At 41.1% G+C, this 22,636-nt stretch overlaps 1 protein-coding gene across 1 annotated transcript in view; it reads left to right on the plus strand.

Annotated features, from left to right (window-relative positions):
• Nucleotides 1-22,636, plus strand: part of kcnt1a (potassium sodium-activated channel subfamily T member 1a) — a 102,999-nt gene that overhangs the window by 45,865 nt on the left and 34,498 nt on the right. The window contains exons 4-13 of the mRNA XM_061263816.1: nucleotides 9,536-9,615; nucleotides 13,108-13,210; nucleotides 15,711-15,759; nucleotides 16,375-16,434; nucleotides 17,666-17,740; nucleotides 18,547-18,630; nucleotides 19,719-19,813; nucleotides 20,103-20,283; nucleotides 20,838-21,002; nucleotides 21,842-21,978. Of these exons, the coding sequence (XP_061119800.1) occupies nucleotides 9,536-9,615; nucleotides 13,108-13,210; nucleotides 15,711-15,759; nucleotides 16,375-16,434; nucleotides 17,666-17,740; nucleotides 18,547-18,630; nucleotides 19,719-19,813; nucleotides 20,103-20,283; nucleotides 20,838-21,002; nucleotides 21,842-21,978 (1,029 nt within the window). The remainder of the gene's footprint in view (nucleotides 1-9,535; nucleotides 9,616-13,107; nucleotides 13,211-15,710; nucleotides 15,760-16,374; nucleotides 16,435-17,665; nucleotides 17,741-18,546; nucleotides 18,631-19,718; nucleotides 19,814-20,102; nucleotides 20,284-20,837; nucleotides 21,003-21,841; nucleotides 21,979-22,636) is intronic.

Raw genomic sequence — 22,636 nt, forward strand, 5'->3', positions numbered from 1 at the left:
GCGGATTGTGGTGCGCACGAGTTGGTCGAGCTGGGTGATGGGGTCCAGTCGCGCCAACTCGTCCTGGAGCGTCTCGCTCAGGCTGGCCAGGAAGAGATTCGCCAAAGCTGCATCGTTCCAACTAGTAGCTGCTGCGAGGGTGCGGAAGTCGATGGAGTGGTCTGCCGCGGTCTTCCGTCCCTGGCGCAGAGCAATCAGTCTCTGGGATGGCTCCTGGTCGCTGGATGCGTGTTGGAACACCTTTCGAATCTCGTCGGCGAAGGCTGGGTAACGGGGAGGGAAAGAATCCCCGGACCACACCGCCGTAGCCCAATCCAACGCCCTCCCCTTGAGTAGTCCCATCACATAGCCAATCCGACGGTCGTCGCTGTTGTAGGTCCGGGGCTGTTGTTTGAATACAAACTCGCACTGGAGTAGGAACGCCTTGCACCTCTCAGGTTCTCCACCGAACCTCTCCGGGGGGGGTTGTTGGGGCTCCCGGAATTGCCAGGCTCCCGAGGGGTTGACCGCCGGGGAAGTGGGTGGGTGGGTGGGTTCCTCCCGTGGTTGTGGCAGGACCGCAACGGCGAGCCTCCTCATCTCTGCACACAGTTCACGAATCTCTAGGTGAAGCTCGGAGATTCCTTGTGAATGCTGCCGGACGATGGCTCCTTGTTCCTGGAGGGCGTGGAACATGGCAGTTGAGTCAGCAGGGTCCATAGTGGCGAAATTGTTCTGAGACGGGTGCGTGGGGGTTGGACCCAAAATGCACGACTCAGAAACAATAGTAAAATAAAGTCCCGTTAGGGCTTTATTCGGGACGAGTCCCAGGAGCGTAGTCAATACAAGCAAAGTCCATACACGAAGATCCAGCCAAACAAATACAAAACAAACAAAAAGCACGGTGCCGAGGGAAGAGGCAATCTCGTAGTCGGTAGGCGTGCAGGGAGGTCCGGTAGCAGGAGAGCTGTCAGCGGGGCAGATGAACAGGCGGACGGCAGGCAGAGGCGTAGTCGTGGGCGAAGCGGGAGTCGAAACCATGAAACAATCAGCGGGGCAAAAGTACAAAAACGGTAGGCGGGGAAGTAGTCAATAAACAAACGAAGGTCACAAAACAGAAATCAATAATCGATGGTCAGTAAACAGGCGTGGATCGTAACGTGTAATCAAACAGAAAATAATGCTCAAGAGTTGCGTGGAAAACAGAGGCAGACAATTTCGCAGTGAACAGTTGCGCGACTGGGCTATAAATGCAGGTGTAGACAGGTGTAGACAATTAGTTAGAGCGTAGCAAGGAAATGGAAAACAGGTGCGATGGATGACAAGTTTAACAAGGAGATTAGTAATCGTTAGTAATAAACCTATCCTGCCCTAGCATTAGTAAATTAGTAAATGACATGCACGAGAAACGTAAGGTAACATGAACACATGATTAGTCTTGTTAGTTTCTACCCAATCCTGATCTAGCGTTAGTAGTTTTAGTAAATAGACAAATAGAAACACTAGGGGAGTGAAGGACAGAACGAGAGAGAGAGAGAGAGAGAGAAAAGGCGGAACGCAAGGTTTGCGGAAAAACATGTAAAAGTGTATGCATGACAACGACCAGTAAACGTAACAATAAACATGCATCGAAACATAACACAAAGCGAAACTAAGACGATAATCACTCAACATAACCAGGTAATATAATCGTAACGAAACATAACTAGACATGACGAGAAAATAAATCGTAACAAGAAATAAACTAAACAACATGACGAACCTAGACTAACATAATACATGATAAGACACTACGTGACTAAGACAACATGAATAAACATAAAACATGGCGAGACAGACCTGAAACGTGACAAAATCCATAGCATTCTAGTTTACCAATGAGTAGATTGTGATCTATGACATCGAATGCCGCACTGAAGTCAAGTAATACTGCACCAGTCATCTTTGAATTATCCATTTCCTTGAGCCAGTCATCTGTCATTACTGTAATTGCGGTACAAGTTGAATGGTTATGTCTGTAAGCATTTTGGAAATCAGTGTTCAAGCCGTTACAGTTAAAGTATTCCTGTATTTGTGAGTGGACTATTATCTCCATCAGTTTACTAAGAACTGGGAGAATAGTGATAGGTCTACTGTTCTTCCCAGTAAGTGCTAGTCTGCCATCTTTAGGTAAGGGAATTATTTTACCTTCTTTCCAGATGGTGGGAAAAACACCTTTCAATAAACATGCATTTAATATATGACATAGTGGACCGTAAACATAGTCAGCTGCCAGGCGAAGTAATTTACTGTCCAGCATGTCGATGCCCACTGAGCTGTGTTCAGGCAGGGACTTCAACAACTTCCTTACATCCTGCTCCTCCACACTATTAAACTGGAAAGTGCAACTCTTGTCTAACATCACATTATTTTTTATGAGCTTTAGATAATCTGAATCAGTATTGTCCATATTTTGCCTTAGTGCATAGACCTTATTTATGAAGAAATCATTAAAATAATTTGCTATATCAGATGGTTTGGTCAGAAACCTGCCCTCTGATTCGATATATGAAGCCCCACCAGTTGTCCGTCTCCCCATTATTTCATTAAGGGTTTTCCAGAGCTCCTTTCCATCTTGCTTTACAGCGTTTATTCTTTGCACGTAATATTCTTTTTTCATCAATCTATTTAGTTTTGTAACCTGATTTCTCAGTTGACAGTACATTAATCTGTCCTCCACTAATTCAGACTTTACTAATGTAGATTTGGCTTCATCTCTTTCCTTCATGAGGCTTTTTAGAGTCTCATTCAGCCATGGAGCTGGTCTCGCTTTTACAATACACTTTCTCATAGGTGCATGCTTATCAACAACCTTCATAAAGCGTTCCATAAATATATTTAAAGAGGATTCAGGCTCCTCAGTAGAATTCACATCAGTCCAGTCAACATCACCAACCTCTGCCAAAAAACTTTCAGGAATGAATTTCTTGAACATCCTTTTATGTACTATATTGACCTTACATTTAGGAATTTTAGTTTTCCTGGTAATTGATATAATATTATGGTCACTAAAACCCACAGATCGAGAAACTGGTTTAGTGCAGCATTCAGGAATATTTGTGTAAATATGGTCTATGCAAGTGGCAGAGGTATTGCCAGCACTGTTAGTAAAGACTCTGGTTGGTTGAGAGATCATCTGAGACAGATTATAAGCATCGATTAATGATACTATCTTTTGTTTCATTGGACATTGATTCGCGAACCAGTCTATGTTCATATCCCCAAGTAAAAAAATATCACCATTCACATCTGTAACTCTGTCAATTAATACACATAAATCATTCAGGTATTGCACATCAGTCCCAGGTGGTCTATAGCAGCAGCCTATCAGCACCGGCTTAAGGTGAGGAAGATGCACTTTAACCCATAGAGATTCTAAAGTATCTGAGATAAACTCAGAGCACAGTGTTGTCGGAAGGTTATTCCTAATATATAATGCTACACCACCCCCATGTTTATTCCTGTCCCTTCTAAAAATATTATAGCCATCAATGGAAATCTCTGTGTCAAGAACAGTAGCATCCAGATGGGTCTCTGATACGGCCAAGACATGAATGGTGTTTTCTGTAATCAGATAGTTCAGTTCATGTACCTTATTTCTGATGCTACAGACATTCAAATGGGCTATAACAAGACTCTTTGAAACAGGAAGGAGATGCTTATCATCAATGGGCCTACTATCCATAAAAAATTCAGTTCAGTCATATGAGCTCAAGTTAAGGAGGCCAGAGAACTAGTCCCTAGCTCCAGCTCCTGACCGTTGGTGCCTTTCTAATCCTTATGCTTTTGGAAAGGGGGATGGACAATAAGCTTGTCATGTCGGATGTAGGCTATGTCGCCTCGTTCTCTGGCAGCTTTCATGGCTGGAATGAGTTCCTTACGCTTTCGCCTGACAGCTTCAGTGTAGTCCTCATTCACATAGATGTTGGTGCCTTTCAGATCCTTAGCCTTTCCTAGAACCGCCATTTTATCTTTGTATCTGAGGAATTTGATCATGATAGGCCTCGGTCTTTTTCCAGAATATCCGGATGGATTGCCAGTCCTATGTGCACGTTCAATCACCATCTGACTACTGTCCAGGTGAAGTTTTTCATTGATCACACACCTGACTCTGTCCTCAGTCTCCTTCCAGCTTTCATTCTGTGCCTCAGGAATGCCGTCCATGACAAGGTTATTCCTTCTTGTTTGACCCTCCAAGTAGTCCGCTTTCTCAGTCATCTCTGCCAATTTGCCATGTATTGTTTTGGTTTCAGCACAAGCAATTGTTCTCTCTGACTCAAGATTCTCATTTTTCTTTTTTAGATCATCAATATCCTTCTGGGAGAATTGCAGGCTGCTCCTCAGCTCCTGTGTCTCCCTGGTCAGTTTGTCAATCCGAGTGTTCACATTATTCACAAATAATTCCACAACAGTCTTAAAGTTGCTCTCTTGCTGCTGCAGAAGTTGCATGAACAGACTCATTAGATCTCGTACCTGTGAGAGCGACACCAACTCCTCTCCATTACTTTGGTTGCTGCTTTGGTCCTTCTTGGGTGGCATGGTGTGCTGAGGTTCTCTGCTAGGAAATCCCCAGGCTTCAGCAGACAAAGCAGGCCGAGATAGTATCCACCAGAAATCTCAAAGTATGAAGATCATCCGCTGCTTTTCACTTGGTTTCTAATGAAATATAGAGTCTCAGACTTGATATTTGAAAAATTGAATCAGTAATCACTATTTCAATCCAGATATAGAGGGTTGAATACACTTCAGCTTTCACTTCTGGGTCACATTGGCTCAGGCGGTAAGAGCAGTTGTCTGGCAGTTGGAGGGTTGCCGGTTTGATCCCGTCCTGGGTGTCAAGTGTCCCTGAGCAAGACACCTAACCAACCCCCAAATGTTCATGACAAGCTGGTCGATGCCTTGTATGGCAACCAATTGCTATTGATGTGTGTGTGTGTGTGTGTGTGTGTGTGTGTGTGTGTGTGTGTGTGAATGAGAGCCATGAATTCTATAGCACTTTAGATAAAGGCACTATATAAATGCAAACATTTACCATTTACCATTTACTTCTTAGCCATACAGTATATAAAGAAGTCCAAATACATTAACGTGCTCTGGTGCCCAAGGTTTTCCAGTGAAATGCAATCTTCCCTTCGGGTATTACTGCAGAGACGGGCGAGGAGAAATGGATAGACAACAAGACTGTAATCTCAGCCGAAATCAGTCAGCGCCTGTAATTTTTCCAAGAGAACTCCTCTGATGTCTTATCTGCCATGTGCGAGGGTAATATGGCCACTGTTATCTTTCTCATTTTGTCTTTTGTTTTGAATCTGCATTGAACAAATCTATTTGTGCCTCCTGTTAATGTCAGTTTCTTAGCAATCCAGCCCCCCTTTCTGAATAAAGACCAAAAATGAATGAATTTGACATGCAGAGACAATATCCTTTCCGCTGTATGATTTTTCAGAGGGAAGCTTAGCACATTTTAATTTATCTCACAGAAGACCGGAGGCAGAGTAGACACGGTTCACATATTTTTAATACTACGTACACCTTTGGGAGCTTGAACTAAGGCTCCTTCCTTCAGCTCTTTCAGAATAGTCAATCCCCTTCTGATCTTGCAGCATAAATGATGACATTAAAATGCATTAAATGCTTGATAAAATTTAGCTTGGGAGGTGGTACCTTAGCTAATATTACTGATTCCTAACTGGCAGTTTGTCGGTCTTCCTTTTACCCTTTTAGCATGGAAGTAACTTCAGAGATTGATTGCTGTTCCTAGTTGGACTATTCTAATAATAATTTCTGAAGTTTGTTCAATAGGCAGTATTTTAGGCATAATAAATAATAAATGTAATACCTTTTGTTTTTTTTGTTTTTTGCCGTCTGCCTACTTTTGTTTGGTTCTCCAGGCCTGTCGTCTGTGAGTGTTTTGATCCTGTTCTGTTGTCACGGACACGGCGTAAAGGTCCTTCACAATTATCGTTGCTGCAGCATTTAGTGAGTCGCTGCCGGGACTTCCCTGTGAACTTCCACTTCACAGTCCCTGAAAAGATGCCTCAGCTGGTGTTCCAGTCTCGCCGCCAGCTAGAGAAATGGGCAGTGCACAGATTTCGTAAGGTAGCACCAGAGCTGCTGTATGCTCAATTGCATTAACCCTCATCTTGTCTTAAGGGTTAAAAATCACACCCCACTATGTTTAACAGCAAAGAAAACCCCCTAAATTATCTTTTTTTCAACAAAGTTTGTGATGAGTGACAGGTTGTTTCTTCATGTAAAATTGATCTGAAAAGGAGAAATTCAATTATAGGCAACAAGCCCGATGAATATAGCATTGCCGTTGTAGCTGGATACAGAGCTACGGGAAATCCCGCGATGCAACCCCAAGATGCGCAATTGTCTGGGCTATTTACGGGATAAAAAATAAATAATTTACACTTAACCTTGCGTACAATCTGCCACAGTTATGTTTACAGTGTTTCATTTGATAAACAGCCTATTAGCCTATGCACATTTCTGCTATGATGCACTCATATAGTATTCAAAATTGACTTTGAATGGGTAATTTTATTTGAACAAATTACCAATAAAACTTTATTGTCTTAATGGGTAACAGATTAGTATTGATGTTGCTAAGCAAATGTTAGCTGAGAAGCACTTCCATACACACCACAACTAGAGGATGAGGCGGTCAGTTGTGAGAAAGTGCCATGGTTAGCCTTTTGACCTATATGAATAATGAACACATGGCTTACAAGAACATTAATTTGTACCCTAAGAGAAATCCACTCAAGATGCATGGGAAGTGTAGCGTTTTATGCTGTGAATTATTTACAGGGTGTGTGTGTTGACCTACTCTGTAACTCTTCTGTGGTTCCTTCTGCTATGCGCCCAGTCCAGATGTCATTAAGTATGGAGTTGTTTTCAGTTGTCCTACTTAGTCCAAGCCCCGGTTTTCGAGCCATGACTTGAGGTTCATTGGGTTTCATCAAGATGAGGTATGATTCGGAATTTAACATAACCCTGGCCTGTGTTAATCTTGCCGCTTGTCTGTACAATGCCTAAATTACCGCCTACATGTTCTTAATTGTAGCACTGAATGCAACTTCCCTTAATCAAGGTTGCTTTCATCCAATGCACCACCACAACATTGGCATCTCTCATTATGACAGGTTTTAACTCACAGGAGCTGGAGGAGTGTCAGGTGTTCAGTTGGTTCCCTCTGTTATCCTTTACTTTAATTAACCACCGATCAGCTGATAGCAAAACTACTTTCACTTGGCAACAAGCCCGGCATCCCAGACGTATGAGATGCTTCCGGTCCACTCGAAAGTTTGGCCACAGTTGTTATCTCTGCGTGTAATTTCCAGCATTGTGTGTGACGCTTTAGGCCTCAGGATTTATGGGCAAGCTTTGTCTCAGCAGGCAATTGCTTTCTCTTGAGTTTCCATCAGTGAAGCTCCATCATTTATCACGTGGCTGTCTGAAATACAGCAGCTGCAGTTGGGTGGGGAGCGTAGAGCTAACATCCACTGCCTGCACACACTGAGGACTGGTGCGAGTGGGCGTACGGGTGATTTCTTACAGCGTGCCGGTGATAAAGGCGGTAACATTTGTTCAAAATACCGTGTACTGTTATTATTGTTTGGCAATTGGCACCTATTGTGTGCCCCTGTCAACAAAGCAGAAGTGGAAGTGCTTTGGAAAAAAATTGGTACCTATAGTACCTTGAAATTGAATTTTTGAGAGAGAGAGAGAGAGAGAGAGAGAGAGAGAGAGAGAGATAGAGGGAGAGAGAGCAAGAGAGAGAGAAAAAGTGAGAGAGCGAAAGAGGAAGAAAGAGAAAAAGAGAGAGTGAAAGAGGGAGAGAGCAAAAGAGAGGGAGAGAGAGTGAGCGAGCAAAAGAGAGAGAATGAGAGCAAGCGCTCTCTTTCTCTGTTGCTGTATTACTGAGTGTGTGCATCTCCCAGCTCAGAGCTGTCAGCGAGGTAATGTGGGAGTTGTCTAACACAGAAGAATCCTGCTCCGCCTAACCTCTCAGGATGAGGATAATTGCCTCTTCCGTCGCATATTCATTATTTCTCACTGTTCTACGATCGTTTGGAGCTGTGCCACTTTCCTGCTTGTTCTTCTGTGAAACGCACAAGCCGATTCTATATTTCTATATTTCTATAGTTTCTTTCAATTTACTGACCCAGTGGCCATGTTCTTCAGAAGCTGGTGGTTGAACAGGTTCTAAAGATGCTCTTTGGCAAGGAGAATTAAATTGATTACTTTTATTGCCATGCAGCAAGCTGGTGGAATTTGGTTCAGTACAGCTGGAGAGCTCACATTTATGACATGACATTACATATAAAATAGAATCACATGACATATACACAGGCATATGGGGCAAATCAACAAGTAGAACAAAACAATAACAGTACTATGTGACATGAGTTGATTCCATTTGACCCATATATTGACTCTATCAGCAGTTCATCAAGTATCTACATTGAAAGTATATATCTCTTTGTATGTGAAACTATTCATTGTTTATCGTCAGTAACAGACACTCTGCTCCTTCTCTGTCTCTCTCTATCTCCTTCTATATATACATACAGTATAATAACTATAATACAAAGCAGTCATTTATTTAACATTTAACAGTGTGATGCAGGGAGCACGGTATATAATTTTACACATCACCTACCTGCTCAGCCCTGTCCTCTTGAAATATAGGTTTCCATAGTGACAGCTTCCTGTTGGTATATTGTTAATTGAAGGCTGTTCATTGTATGTTTTGAATCACAGGAGTTCCCAGAATAGGTTGTTTATTGTTGTTTTTTTTGGTGCTACTGTAATGGAGGCTTCCACAGAGAAGCTGTGTGCTCCTGTGGCATTCAAGATATTAGCTTTTTCAAGACATTAACCCTGGGCAGAATATAGAAGAAACACATATACTATTATTTTACTGGAAGACAAATCATATTATATGATGTATGTAATGCATACTGTTCAAATTGTTTTTCACTAATTTCACTGATAACTTGTTTGCTGTTTCTGATTTACTGTAACTATTAAACAATTTACTACTGTTTAAGGAAATCCAAGATAATGCAGGTAATGTCCAGAAAATGATCACATACAGTGCCTTGTGTTGCCTTATCAGACTGTCAATATATCAGAGTAGGTTTCTAACTGCTAGAAAGATTGGAATTGTCTTTTTTTCACTATTTATTTTCTTAACAGAAATAGTTTGATCAATGGGCTTACTGCCAATCTGGGGTGACCTTGCTGACACAGTGTTAGGGGAATTTCTCATAATCTCGCATGTGAAATTTGTTCTTAAGGGTATTACCTTAAGAACTCAATATGTTTCACTATTACTGAGAATTAAAAGAAAATTTGCTGGCATGGTCTCTGCATCCTGCTCGGAGCTTTTCATAAAAGCTGAAATCTCTGTCTGGCTGGTGGGTGGTTGGTTGCCTGGTTTGTTTGTTTGTTTATTAACTGAATTTGCTGATGCACTGATTGATTAATTGTGTCTCCATCGTAGGGTGCAGGTGGAGTTCTACGTGAATGAGAACACGTTCAAGGAGAGACTGAAACTTTTCTTCATAAAAAACCAAAGATCAAGTGAGTGGCCGCATTCAAATTCTATATTTGAGCTTCAGAGTGCATGCTTAAGATTCCTGGAACAGGCATGGTCCTAGTGGCTAAGCTGCTTGACTGGGACCTGGAAGGTTGCTGGTTCAAGCCCCACTGTATCTACAATAAGATCAGTGTAGCTGTTGGAACCTTGAGCAAGGCCCTTAATCCCACATTGCACCAGTGGGGATTGGCCCCTGCTCAGTCTAATCAACTGTAAGTCTCTTTTAAGTGTCAGCTACTGTAAGTAACTGTAGTGTGACGTATGTGGTCCATGTATCACCGATGAGGGACAAGACATGGTCTATGTAGCACTGATGACGGTCAAAGCATGGTCCAAGTAGCGTCTTACAGTTTTGAAAAAAAGATTTGCACTTAAATTGAATCTTTATGATTATTATTGGTAGATTGTTGTACCTGTGTATTTGTGTGTGTATGTGTGTGTGTGTATGTGTGTTATTTGTTATTATCTGATATAGCAGTCACTTTTATATACAATTTTGCATTTTGCAGGTCAGGTCAGGCTATGTTTCAGTGCACTAATGAACACTCCACAGTTCAGCCTTTCAAATTCTATTTACATCAAATGAACTCTGAATATAATTGTGTTAGCCCTGTGCTCTTCCTGTCCACATGTCTCAGCTAGTTAAGCAGCCAGGCCTCCAGAATTCTGTCAGTTTTGTGGGTGTGTGTGTGTGTCTGTGTGTGGATGGTTGTGCTTGCCTGTATGTCAACTGTTATTTGTGTTTGTGTGTGCTCCCATGACAATGTGCATTTGAATAATGTGGTGATTTTATTCATTAATGCAATGTCCCCATGTTAGGATTTGCACACAGTATAATATTTTCTCAGCAAAATACTTGGAGTTTGCCCCACCTTACCAGTAGCACAAATAAAAATAGGCCAGATACAGAATCCCCCCCCCCCCCCCCCAAAAAAAAAAGAAATGATTTATTGAGTTTTACAACTGACAGTAAACCCTGGTATTCCATTACCCTGAAGATCAATGTTTTTCAGCGGTGTGAAATATAGATTAAGTTCTTATCCCGAAGAGCAGTTTGTTACATTTGTTTTTAAATTAGACAGTGCTTCTCTTGAGAACCCCACGTGATGAGGGAGACTGAATTAGCTATGTCAGCATGTCACACTGTGGTGAATATGGAAGATTAATTCTGAGTATGCATGGATATTTTCCACTGAACCCAGAGGATGAGACTAGCATAACTTCAGGTGTCAGGAGAGACACTCTGGCTGGTGTGTGTCTGGCTGGATGGCTTTCCTCAGCTGTCTTCCCACCTGCATTGATGGGAAGACAGCTGTTTAAGTTAAATATAAAAAATATTTGTTTGCTCACATACTGCCCAACACTACGCACCTGATCCAAGTGATTTTTCAATGTTGAAATACAGTAGAAAGGGCAGGTCTTTCTTCACCTTTACTCCAAGATTGTTGTGCATCAGGACCAGGGCTGATACTCTCGTAGAAATACATGCTTTTTAATCACGGACCAGCCATTTACAGAAATGATTAGCATGAAAACCCTTTATAAACTCTTTGGTTAGATGTCCCATCATACCTTTCATCTGTTGTGTTGTTTTGCAAGTTATGCAAATGACAGAAATTTGCCATGGCAACAAGTCCATTCATCTGCATATTGTGGGTTCTTCACATTGAAAAAAATGACAGATTAGAGTAGGGTCTGCTTCAGTAACCTAATGTAATAATAAAGGGTTTTCACACCGTGATTCTTATTACTGTGAAGAGGAGTTTGACATGTTTGATTTCTGGGCTTTTTTTAAAACTTGTTTGTTCTTGGTTCCTGGTGTTTCCTGATGTGTGAAGTGTTTTTAGAAAAGGAGGGTAATATAAGGAGATTTTGTACCTCTCGCAGCTCAGTTAACACACATCCCTGCGCTTCTGAAACTGCTGCAGTGCAGAGTGCCCACTCTACTGGCCTCCAGACTGGAGAGGAGCATGGCTATTGCATTCATAATCATGTTACTTTTACAGATTTGCTCACACGCACACACAGATGCATGCACACACACACACACACGCACAAATGCACACACGCGCACGCATGTACACATACACAGACACACGTACACACACGTGCGGATGTGCACACATGCACACCCAGATGCACACACATGAATGCACACACACGCACACACATGCATGCACATACGCACAAACACACATACTCATATACTGTGCGTACCTGTTCATTTAGAGTTATTCCGAGTGACTCACAGTTTACTGTATATCTATAAAAACAGTTTAAAAAGTATATCTATAAATACATTTTATACAATAGGACATTTTGCTGAAATGAAGTAGCCTACTCTGAGGTAGCCTAGGTCCCTTACAATTATGCTACATTGTCAGCTGAGTACTTATTTCTCAAGTGGAAGATCAGAAGTTCCCTTGCATTTGGATGTCTGGTAGGCAAATTAAAGATTTGCTTGCCCATTGCCTATTCCATATACAAATTCTGGCCACCATATTAGATACTTTCCATGTAAAGTTGTGCTTCATTGATCCTTGACTGCAAGGTAAATATACCATGTTCATGTGTGGCAGGTTGTCCATGTTGGATAGGATGGGTTTACACAAACCAGATAAGTATTTCATGTGCTGTAAAATATGTTTGTTTTTATAGCTGTTTCTAGATCTGCATTAGGAGTAAGAATATGCTTGTGGCTGGTCCTCTCTCTCATAAGGCAATATGGCTGACATGATGGTGGCCTGAGGCGGTGGTGGTGCTGTTCAGCTTGTGTGGATCTGAATCATAGCCCAATTTTGTGTTATTGAGTCTGTGTGCAGTGCTCATATTTAGCCATTTTGGGAGTGGGGGGATTTGGTTCGGATCTCTCCAGTGACTGAGATATTAAACTGTGATGATGGAGGCCTCAGTAATCCCTTTCAGGATGTATATTGTATTCAATTCACTTACAAGAAACATTATGGACATGTATGGAAATTTGATAAGACAAGGATTTAACTGCATTAAAATTCACAGTATGGTGTGAGCGGTGAAGTCACATTGGTAAGTAAATTCACAGTCTGCAAAGTGTGTGGTAATGTGTGAATGTGCATAAGTATGATTATTTATTGACCACTCTCTGTATTGATAAGAGTTTTCTGCTGTCTTTGTGCAAATGGGAATTTTTGCTGCTGATGCGCACAGTGTATCTCTATGGGGAAGAGTAGGGCAGGTGCTACTGTGCAGTAGAACAGATGCTGGGTTACAGATGCATGGTTTCTTGTAACATTAATTTCCCTGTTGCACATATTTGCATAATGTTCAGTCTGACTTGTTAAGTAAGCACAGGAAATTTGTGTCGATTCCTCATAAGCCAGGCTGCTGGGTTAGCCTGTAGCCCTGGGGATTTTCATAGGCTGATTGGACGAAGAACTAGATCAGTGCCAGGGAGCTCGACTCCACAGAAACCTGGACTCTCTCCCTCCCTCTGGCAGGTCTGAGAATTCGGATCTTTAACTTCTGCCTGAAACTGCTGACATGCCTCCTGTACACTGTCCGGGTTATGCTGGACAAATCGGCCGACAACTGGTCTCGCTGGTAAGGTTCGCCTGTTCATCCCCCGTAAAGACACTGCGACCAATTATCACTCTAAGGGTCTGTTACATACTAATATCAGTATGTCGTATACTACATACCAATGGTTGATGTAAGTATGTACAATATCTACTTGACAGCAGTAAGCTCATGCTTTCATACTGCGTTCTCTGGGACAGGCACTGGTATGGCTATTTGTGCATGATTTGAGTAATGTGTAAAGACAGAAGTTGCCACTCAATAAACAGGCTGTGACATTTTAGGAGTCAGACCACAAAGAATTAAAGTTATCAAGGTGGCATAACCCACAGCTGATTTACACACACACACACACACACACACACACACACGCACACGCACATAACCCCCCCCCCCCCCCCCATACACACACACAGACACACACACCGTAAGTTTGAATTGGAGGAGATGCCCAGCCTTTTAAACTAAACTCTACCGTTAATCTGTCTACATGTTGAAATATATTAGGCTATTCTGATCTCTGATCAGTACATATTAGAAGTATATTTTATATTTTGGATAGTATTTCCATAGTCAATTTTCTGGTTTTGGAAAGGGAGATGTGAACGACCACATGAACAGGACTTGCTGTTTCATTGAGTTGAAACCCAAGGCTCAAGTTTTTAATATCTGTATTTGATTTAAGGCTATTGTGAGGCTGATGTATGGGGCTGAAGGAGTGGCTCAACCGCACGCGTTTCCATCTGCTCGCCAAAAACAGGGCTCTCCTCGGTTGTCATGGAAACCATATAGAAGGATTGTCTTGGTTATTCACAGTGTGTACATGGGCTATTGACAGGACCTGTCTTCTCCTCTGTTTCCCTGTCTGGTTTTGATCACATCTGTAGCGCAGACTGTCAGCTGAACAAGACCGCATACACAGCGGGCTTCAACTGGTAAGGGTGGTCACACCAGAATCACGTGTATTAGACACTGCATACTGTTTTAATGTACACTCAGTGAGAACTTTATTAGGTATTTATTAGACTTATTTTTTAGACCTATCCACTTAAAGTTATGATGTGGTGTGTGTTCAAAGATGCTCTTGCGCACACCACTGTTGTAATGTGTGGTTATTTGCGTTATTGTTGACTTCCTGCCAGCTTTGACCAATCTGGCCATTCTCCTCTGACCTCTCTCATTAACAAGGTGTTTCTGTCTGCAGAACTGCTGCTCACTGGATTTTTTTCATTGAAACTCTATAAACTAGTGTGCGTGAAAATCCTAGGAGATCAGCTGTTTCTGAGATACTCAAACCACCCTGTCTGCCACCAACAATCATTCCACGGTCAAAGTCACTTAGATCACATAAAGTACACCTTTATTATAACATTTTTCTAATAAAGTGCTCGGTGAGGGTATATGGCTTCTATCATTGCTGTATGTTTTGTGAATACTGTGAGTAAAAATATAATTAGACTTTTTTATTTTGAAATTGTAATTTACTGTGAATGAAAATCTTAATTTTCCATTTTGTTTTGAAAATGTATAAATATAGAGAATACATTTATGTATGATTGCTTGTTATACACAGTGCTTGTGCAGGCTGTTGACAGCACCTGAAAGTTGTCTCTCATTGATTACTTTTGTAGTGCGGACTGTCTGTTGAACAAAACCACATACTCCACAGATATAAACTGGTAAGGGTGACCAAGCCACATAAGGAAAGTATTACACTGTGTCCCATGTGGTCTATGTCTGTCACCATTGTGTTTTATGAATACTGATGGGACAAGTGTTATTATTTTCCCTTATTATTTTGAAACTGTAATCTATAATGTGTCTCACAGTATGACTTTGTATTACAATAAGTAATATGTTTTACACCAGCAGAGTTAAATGAAAGTATATACAGTCAAAATAACCTTTTCAAAAAAGGATACCCACAGTGCATTTAATTGGCTCACTGCTTTTTTAAGGGCTGGAAGATGTGTGTGTGAGTGTGTGTGTGAGTGTGTGTGTGAGCTGGTGTGTGTGTGTGTGTGTGTGTGTGTGTGAGCTGGTGTGTGTGTGTGTGTGTGTGTGTGTGTGAGCTGGTGTGTGTGTGGGTGTCTTTCTGGCTCTGTCTGTGTGTGTGTCTGTCTTTCTGGCTCTGTCTGTGTGTGTGTGTCTTTCTGGCTCTGTGTGTATGTGTGTGTGAGTGTGTGTGTGAGCTGGTGTGTGTCTTTCTGGCTCTGTCTGTGTGTGTGTGTGTGAGTGTGCGTGTGAGCTGGTGTGTGTGGGTGTCTTCCTGGTTCTGTGTGTGTGTGTGTGTGTCTTTCTGGCTCTGTCTGTGTGTGTGTGGGTCGGTGTGTGTATGTGTGTGTCTATCTTCCTGACTGTGTGTGTGTGGGTGGGTGTGTGTGTGTGTGAGTGAGTGTATGTGTGTGTGTGTGTGTGTGTGTGTGTGTGTGTGTCTGTGTGTGTGTGAGCTGGTGTGTGTGTGTGGTCCTGGCTCTGTCTCTCTGTGTGTGAGGACACCTCTCATCTCTCTCTGTCCTCACAGGGAGGTGATATTCTGGGTTGACAGGAAGCTCCATGTGTGGGCGATACAGGTGAGGAGATGCAGGACAAAGACCTAGCTGGCACCCGTGTCCAAAGTCACACATATAATGTTACGCACAATGTACACAGTTTGATTTCCACACATTCCACATCAATTTTTACCCCTGTTCCAATTACAAATGTGTAACAGCGTTAAGTTTAGAACAGACATACAGATTGACATATACTCAATTTTGAATTTTACTGCTGTGTCACTGTATGGGACAGAACACGCCTTGGGTTGATTTAATTAATTAAAATTAATTATATTAATTGAAAACTTTAAAAAGCCCCTTAGCCCATCTCCAGTTGTTCGGTTGTAACATTAGACCGACCATTTGGTGAAGCTGCCCAGCTCCAAGCACTGGAACAACAGAGGCAGGAACAAGAATGACCCACCAGCTGGGTTTCTGGACAACCCAGCAGCAGAGTAAGGGGAATTTTTGTGAAAACCAACATGTAGTTACGCTGTGAACGAACCTAAACAACCCAGAATTATGACCTAGCATGTTCAACCCAGCAGTGTGTTTACAGAAACAACCCAGCAGTTTACAGTGCAGCCAGTGGTTCCTGGAGCTGTGCACTCTCTTGAGGTGATGTCTAAGTGTGGTCTTCTCCGGTTCCAGGTGATCGTGGCCTTAATCAGCTTCCTGGAGGCCATGCTTCTGATGTACCTCAGCTACAAGGTCCTTCTCCTTTCTCACACTTTCTCTCATGCTTTCATATGTCTCACATGCTTTAATACGTCTCACATTTTAACAGTGTGTGAAAAAGCCCATATAAAATAAATCATTCAGTGTTGTATGCTCAGAAATATGTAAAAATATATTATTTTATACAAATATAGATACCATATAATTGATTGGCCTACAATTTTTAATAAATTGTTATTTTTTAAGAATTATTTTAAATAAAATCCAACAAAAATAAATCTGAATTGCATTGAGTCAACTATGCCAGCATGTAAAGAAAAGTACATTTTAGTGTAAAAAATGTAATTATGAACAATAATATGTAATTAGCCATGAATGGATATATGTATTTAACTACTAATAATAAGTAATATATTCAATAACTCTTGAGAATTAGATTGTTCTGTCCTTTAGTTTGTGCCAATAATTCTTGGCTTGGGTATTTTTTTCCAATTTTATCTATTTTTAATTTTTTTAATTTATGTAAGTGTTGGAAGTGTTGCTGTGGTTTCATCTTCATGAGCTCTGGTAATGCTCCTACCTCAAATGCATCAATAAGTATTAAAAATGTTTAACAATTTGCAGACAAAATAAATCATTAATTCAGTAAGCTATGCTGCATGCTCAGAAATATGCAAAAATCAATGATTCTTTTTAAACTTTAAATACAGTTACTAAGAAAAAATGTTGGTAGTAAGTATGCCATAAGTATTTTAAACAAAAGCTAAGAAAAATAATCTGCGTTAACCTGCTACTTTTTAAAGTTAGATTCAATTAACTAGTCTACTGGAAATTAAGTTCCATTTGATGATTTCCCCAAGACACTACCAAATACTATAAAAGTAGTATTTTGGATACACAGATTTTTAATTGCAGTATTACTGCAGATATAAAGCAATTCCATAACTTCAGGTGCACTACTCATTTTTGAACTGTATTTTAACTATTATGTGCTTAAGTAAACTACAATATATAATTGCAGTTGCTGCAGTAATTTCTTGTAAACAATATTAGTACTATGTTTAATGTACCAATGTAATTGTATTGAGATTATTCTGATTATGACTTTGAATGTGTTTCAACAAAACAGATGGTCTTTAATTCTGAACCATACATTATAAATGTGCTTCTATTGTCAGAAATGATGAGAGGGCTAAGGGCTTCTTTAGTTTTTATAGTCGCAACCTCAACACTCAGTCTGGTAAATGTTGGTGTCTTCATTTAGGGCAACATTTGGGAGCAGATGTTCCAGGTGTCATTTCTCTTGGAGATGATCAACACAGTGCCCTTCATCATCACCGTGAGTACTTGAACATTTGTGTATTAGTATGCAGATTTATGTATTTTAGTGTACATGGCTTATGTATTTGTGTGCAATTTGATGATATTAATATGCCTTTGTGTTCAGTCAGCTATGACTGCAAGTGAACAGAACTACATCTTCATATGAACAACGATATAATGATATATAATAAAATTAAATAAACATTTAATGAATATATCTATTTAACAAATATCAAAGGCTGTTTTCTATATAGTTCAGAATTAGGCTGTTCTCTATATAGATGAGAAAGATTGCACAGAAAGGCCATTCATTTGTGCCAATAATTCTTGGCTTAGGTGTGTTTTGGTTTTTTTCTTCAATTTTATTTATTTATTAAAGTGCTAGAAGTCTCAGAGCTCATAAAGATACTATATTGAAACTGCTGTTGCTTTGCTTCGTAATGCATGCGTCTTTAGAGCTTTACTTTCCCACCAGAATAAATGATTACAGATATTGCCATAGGCAATAAATATGGTATAAATATGAAACTGCAAACAACCTAACATATCCGTGAATTATATGCTGTTTATGTAGCCATGGTGATGTGGCCATGGTGGTTCCTCATTGCACATGCCTATCCCTTATTCTTTACACGCCTTTGAAATATGTTTCTGTTTACTTTCCTGTAAACTGTGATGGGGTAGTTTAATTAATACAACAGTGTACACTACTGGCACTACCACCTGACGTGATTTAGAGTGATTACCTTTTGTAATTGTGGACGGGAGAATCTGGTTTACAGCCAGCAGGTAGTTATTGTTTGTAATTTTGTTTTTCCGCAGATATTTTGGGCTCCACTAAGAAACATCTTCATCCCCGTGTTTCTAAATTGTTGGCTAGCCAAGTGTGCGCTGGAGAATATGATTGTAAGTCTGTTCAGATTCATAACGGATCAAACTACGAACCCAATATTGGACCATTGTAAATATGTAACAGAAGAAAGGAATGCTTTTTTTAAATCCCAGGTTCTGAGATACTCAAGATGCCACCCTGTCTGGCACCAACAATCATTCCATGGTCAAAGTCACTTTTCTTCCCCATTCAGACATTTGGTCTGAAAAACTGCTGAAACTCTTGACCATGTCTGTTTTTATGCATTGAGTTGCTGCCACACGATTGCCTGATTAAATATTCTCATTTACAAGCTGGTGTACAGCTGTACCTAATAAAGTGCTCAGTGAGTGTATATAGATAAGATTGTGACTGGCATGGCATTCAGTTAATTCAAGGTTTATTGCAGTAAACTTTTATTTATTAGCACAAATCCCCCACACATCTCAAAGGATTCAACACCTCTCTCACTTTTTTTCAAAAGTTACCTTGGAGTTTTGACTGCCCACATTGTATGGTGACTCACTATCGAAAAGAGCCAAGAATTCTGAAGATCAATTGACGTAGTGAAGACCAACTCCTTATTTTCAATAGCTGTTGAAACATATGTTCTTATTCATGCTGTGTGATGAAATTGTTTAAAATATTGCACTTTGCACTTATTTTAGCACAAAACAGAGGTGTTTGGTTTGGTGTTAGAAATTCTAGCTCTTTAAACCGGGATCACACCTGTTGTATACTTCTTAATGATAATGGTAGTTTCACAAGGTCTCTCAGACTGCATATGCAGCTAAAGCTCTGGTTCTTGGTGGAGTAAGGCAGCCCATTGTTTGGAATAGAATCCTGACCTTTTCATTCTTGTCTGTAACTCCCATAACAAAGAACATTGGCCCTAGTGTTTCCAAGGAAAGGAGGGTTTCAGCCAATGGGGTGCACCCCCCTACCCCCTCCTTCAATAATATCTCTTCTTAAAATTGCAACTGGACATACTACATTATGGAAATCTGGATAAACAACTGTCTGTCAAAAACAATAAAAGTAACTATTTATCATGGCTGCTGCGGTTCACAGTGGTTTACAGTTGTGTTACTTCAGTGTTTCAGTTGGGTAATTTCTCCATCAGAACGATCTGCACCGAGCCATACAGAGGACACACTCTGCCATGTTCAACCAGGTCCTCATCCTCATCTGTACCCTGCTCTGTCTGGTCTTCACCGGGTGAGTTCTCTTCTTTTCTTTTTTCTCACTATCTTTCTCTCTTTGTTTTTTTGTTTTCCTCTCGCAATCTAAATTTGAAATATTTCACTCAACCCACAATCTTGGTCCTTGTGCAGCTGAAGGGGCAATAAAGGTTAAAATAATTCACAACAGTTAACTGAGTAATATGTTAACAGTGTGGTGTAATGAGGACACCTCATAGAATAGGGCCCTCTGGGATGTAATAGACTGGGGTGTTTGGATCGGTCAAAAATGACTTTTCTTGTTTTGTGTATCTTTCGTTTCCCAGGACATGTGGTATACAACATCTAGAGAGAGCCGGGAAGAACCTGAGTCTGTTCAACTCCCTGTATTTCTGCATTGTGACCTTTTCCACAGTGGGATACGGTGACGTCACACCACAGATCTGGCCCTCCCAGCTACTAGTGGTCATTATGATCTGTGTGGCTCTGGTAGTGCTCCCTCTACAGGTAGGAAGGTTGACTTGCATGTGCATAGAGAGGATTTAGCAGCGAGAGTATTTGTATTTTTTAAATCAATTATTTGTGCAGAATGATTTGTATTTGTTTGGCATAGATCGTGCCTGTAGCATCCAGTCACAATCAATACAAGTACAGCCCTGACAAAATTGTCGTGATAATGGCATAACCTAGAAGGCAAGTGAGATGAATACCTAATGGATTGAGTTTGTGGTAAATTGAAAGTTAAAGATGACAGCTTTCCTGGACTTCCTTAGCATGACTGTCCCTGAGGCAAGGTGCATGTGCCATTAAAGTATTTTATTATGAGGCTTGTAGTTTAATCTCACTTGAATTATGTTTTACATAATTCACAGTTATCCAGGAATGTATCTGAAAATGACGCCCTGCCCACAAACTTTTACAGTGTAAACGATGACTATATTCAACAATTTGCTGGATTTGTGATCTAGTTCAAATCTAATATGATGCCACGTCTTACTACATATGACGTAGTTTGGGGGTGTAAACCAATTGCTATTATGGCTGCCGTGTCTGTCTCCCAGTTTGAGGAGCTAATATACTTGTGGATGGAGCGGCAGAAGTCTGGCGGGAACTACAGCCGTCATCGCGCCCAGACGGAGAAACACGTTGTGCTGTGCGTCAGTTCCCTCAAGATCGACCTCCTCATGGACTTCCTGAATGAGTTCTACGCTCACCCCAGACTGCAGGTAAATGAACAGTCATGGAGTGCAGACTTCAAATGCAAACATGGCAAATCTCACCCAACACTTTATATGAGGATATTTGAGAAAGAAGAAAAAGTTACTCTTACTCTAGTTTCAGTTGATGGGCTGTATAACTGGTGCATCCTCCGCGGCCAATATTACCAATCGAATCTCCACGTCAACATTAATAACGTTCCGTTATCCATCTCAGAAACACAGCCTATATTTCACCCGAGATCTCTAGCGTAGTCACAGAAAAATCTGCTTCCTCTTTCACTCCTCGTATTTATTGCTGTGCTTCTTCATAGCTTGTCCATCTGCAGTCATAATTCATTTGCACTTGGCACGGTATTCAGTTCAGCAGTGTTTATGGTAATATGCTGCTCTAGCCACTATCATGTCCCCTTGTCCTCTCTGCTCTGAGCAGATTTGAAATTCGCCTCATGATTTCTTCCCTTAATGGCCTTTGCCAAACTTTATGCATTGGCTTCTTTGTCACCATTGTACCCCCTTTCACACATCCAAAATTAGATCCATTATTTCAGCGATCAGACATTCTGCAGCCTCTCCAGAGCTGCAATGTAAGTGACTCACAGTTCATTAGTGCCTTCAAAACCCTGAGCTAGCTTTTCATCTTTTTTTCTGGTTTTAGAGTAAAATTTTGTTTTTTGGAAGTTAAAAATAAAAAGAAACCTGCTTAGTTATACATGCTAAGTCAACAGTAGTGCCTACGGCTTGCTTGGGAAGTTCATCCGAGCTCTTGGGACCTTTAAATCCCTTAATGTATTCCATTCATGTTCCATTCCACAGCAGTGTGTCCTTGTGCGCCTGTCTCCCTGCAGGATTACTACGTGGTGATCCTCTGTCCCACGGAGATGGACATCCAGGTGCGTAGAGTCCTGCAGATTCCACTCTGGTCCCAGAGGGTCATCTATCTTCAGGGCTCTGTGCTCAAGGACCAGGATCTGATGAGGGCGAAGTGAGTTTCCTCGCTAACATGCCACCTCCAATCAGCTCCTCCGAATGATGCAGGAAGTGGAGTGTCCTGATAGATAGGTAGAGTGATAGATCAGATGGAAGGTTGGGAATTTGGCCAGGACACTGTGGAGCCTGCTACTCTTGGCAATGAGTGTCATGGATTCTTTAATGAGCACAGCGAGTCAGGACCTCGGTTTATCGACTCATCCGAAAGACGTTTTTGGAAGTGAAGTTTGTTTACATGCATAAGCTGGGAGATCCCCTCCCCTCTCCCTTCTGCTCTCTGTCCTCTAAACCCCATCTCTGTCTCCCTCAATGCTGAACCATCACCGGCAAGCACCTCTGATCTCCCTGATGTTTCCTCAACCCATAAATTAAAGCCAGCGGGTCAGCTCTGCTTGTTAAACTCATTTATTTACTGCGACAGAGCTGCTATTTAATTAGGTTTCATTTCACCCATGATGGTAGCTCTGGCCTCCTGTTAGAAGATCAATTACCGGACCGAGCTTAAGACACTGTTTGATATACTGTTTCCACCAGTCTCTCTTAGCAAGAGGGCTTGATATCAGAATCAGAATTAACTTTGTCATTGTACATAATACAAGTACTAAGACAACAAAATGGCAGTCACATCTGACCCATTAGTGCAAATAGTTGTT

The sequence above is a fragment of the Conger conger genome, chromosome 12 (genome assembly GCF_963514075.1).
Source record: "Conger conger chromosome 12, fConCon1.1, whole genome shotgun sequence".
In the NCBI taxonomy this organism is placed as follows: Eukaryota; Metazoa; Chordata; class Actinopteri; order Anguilliformes; family Congridae; genus Conger; species Conger conger.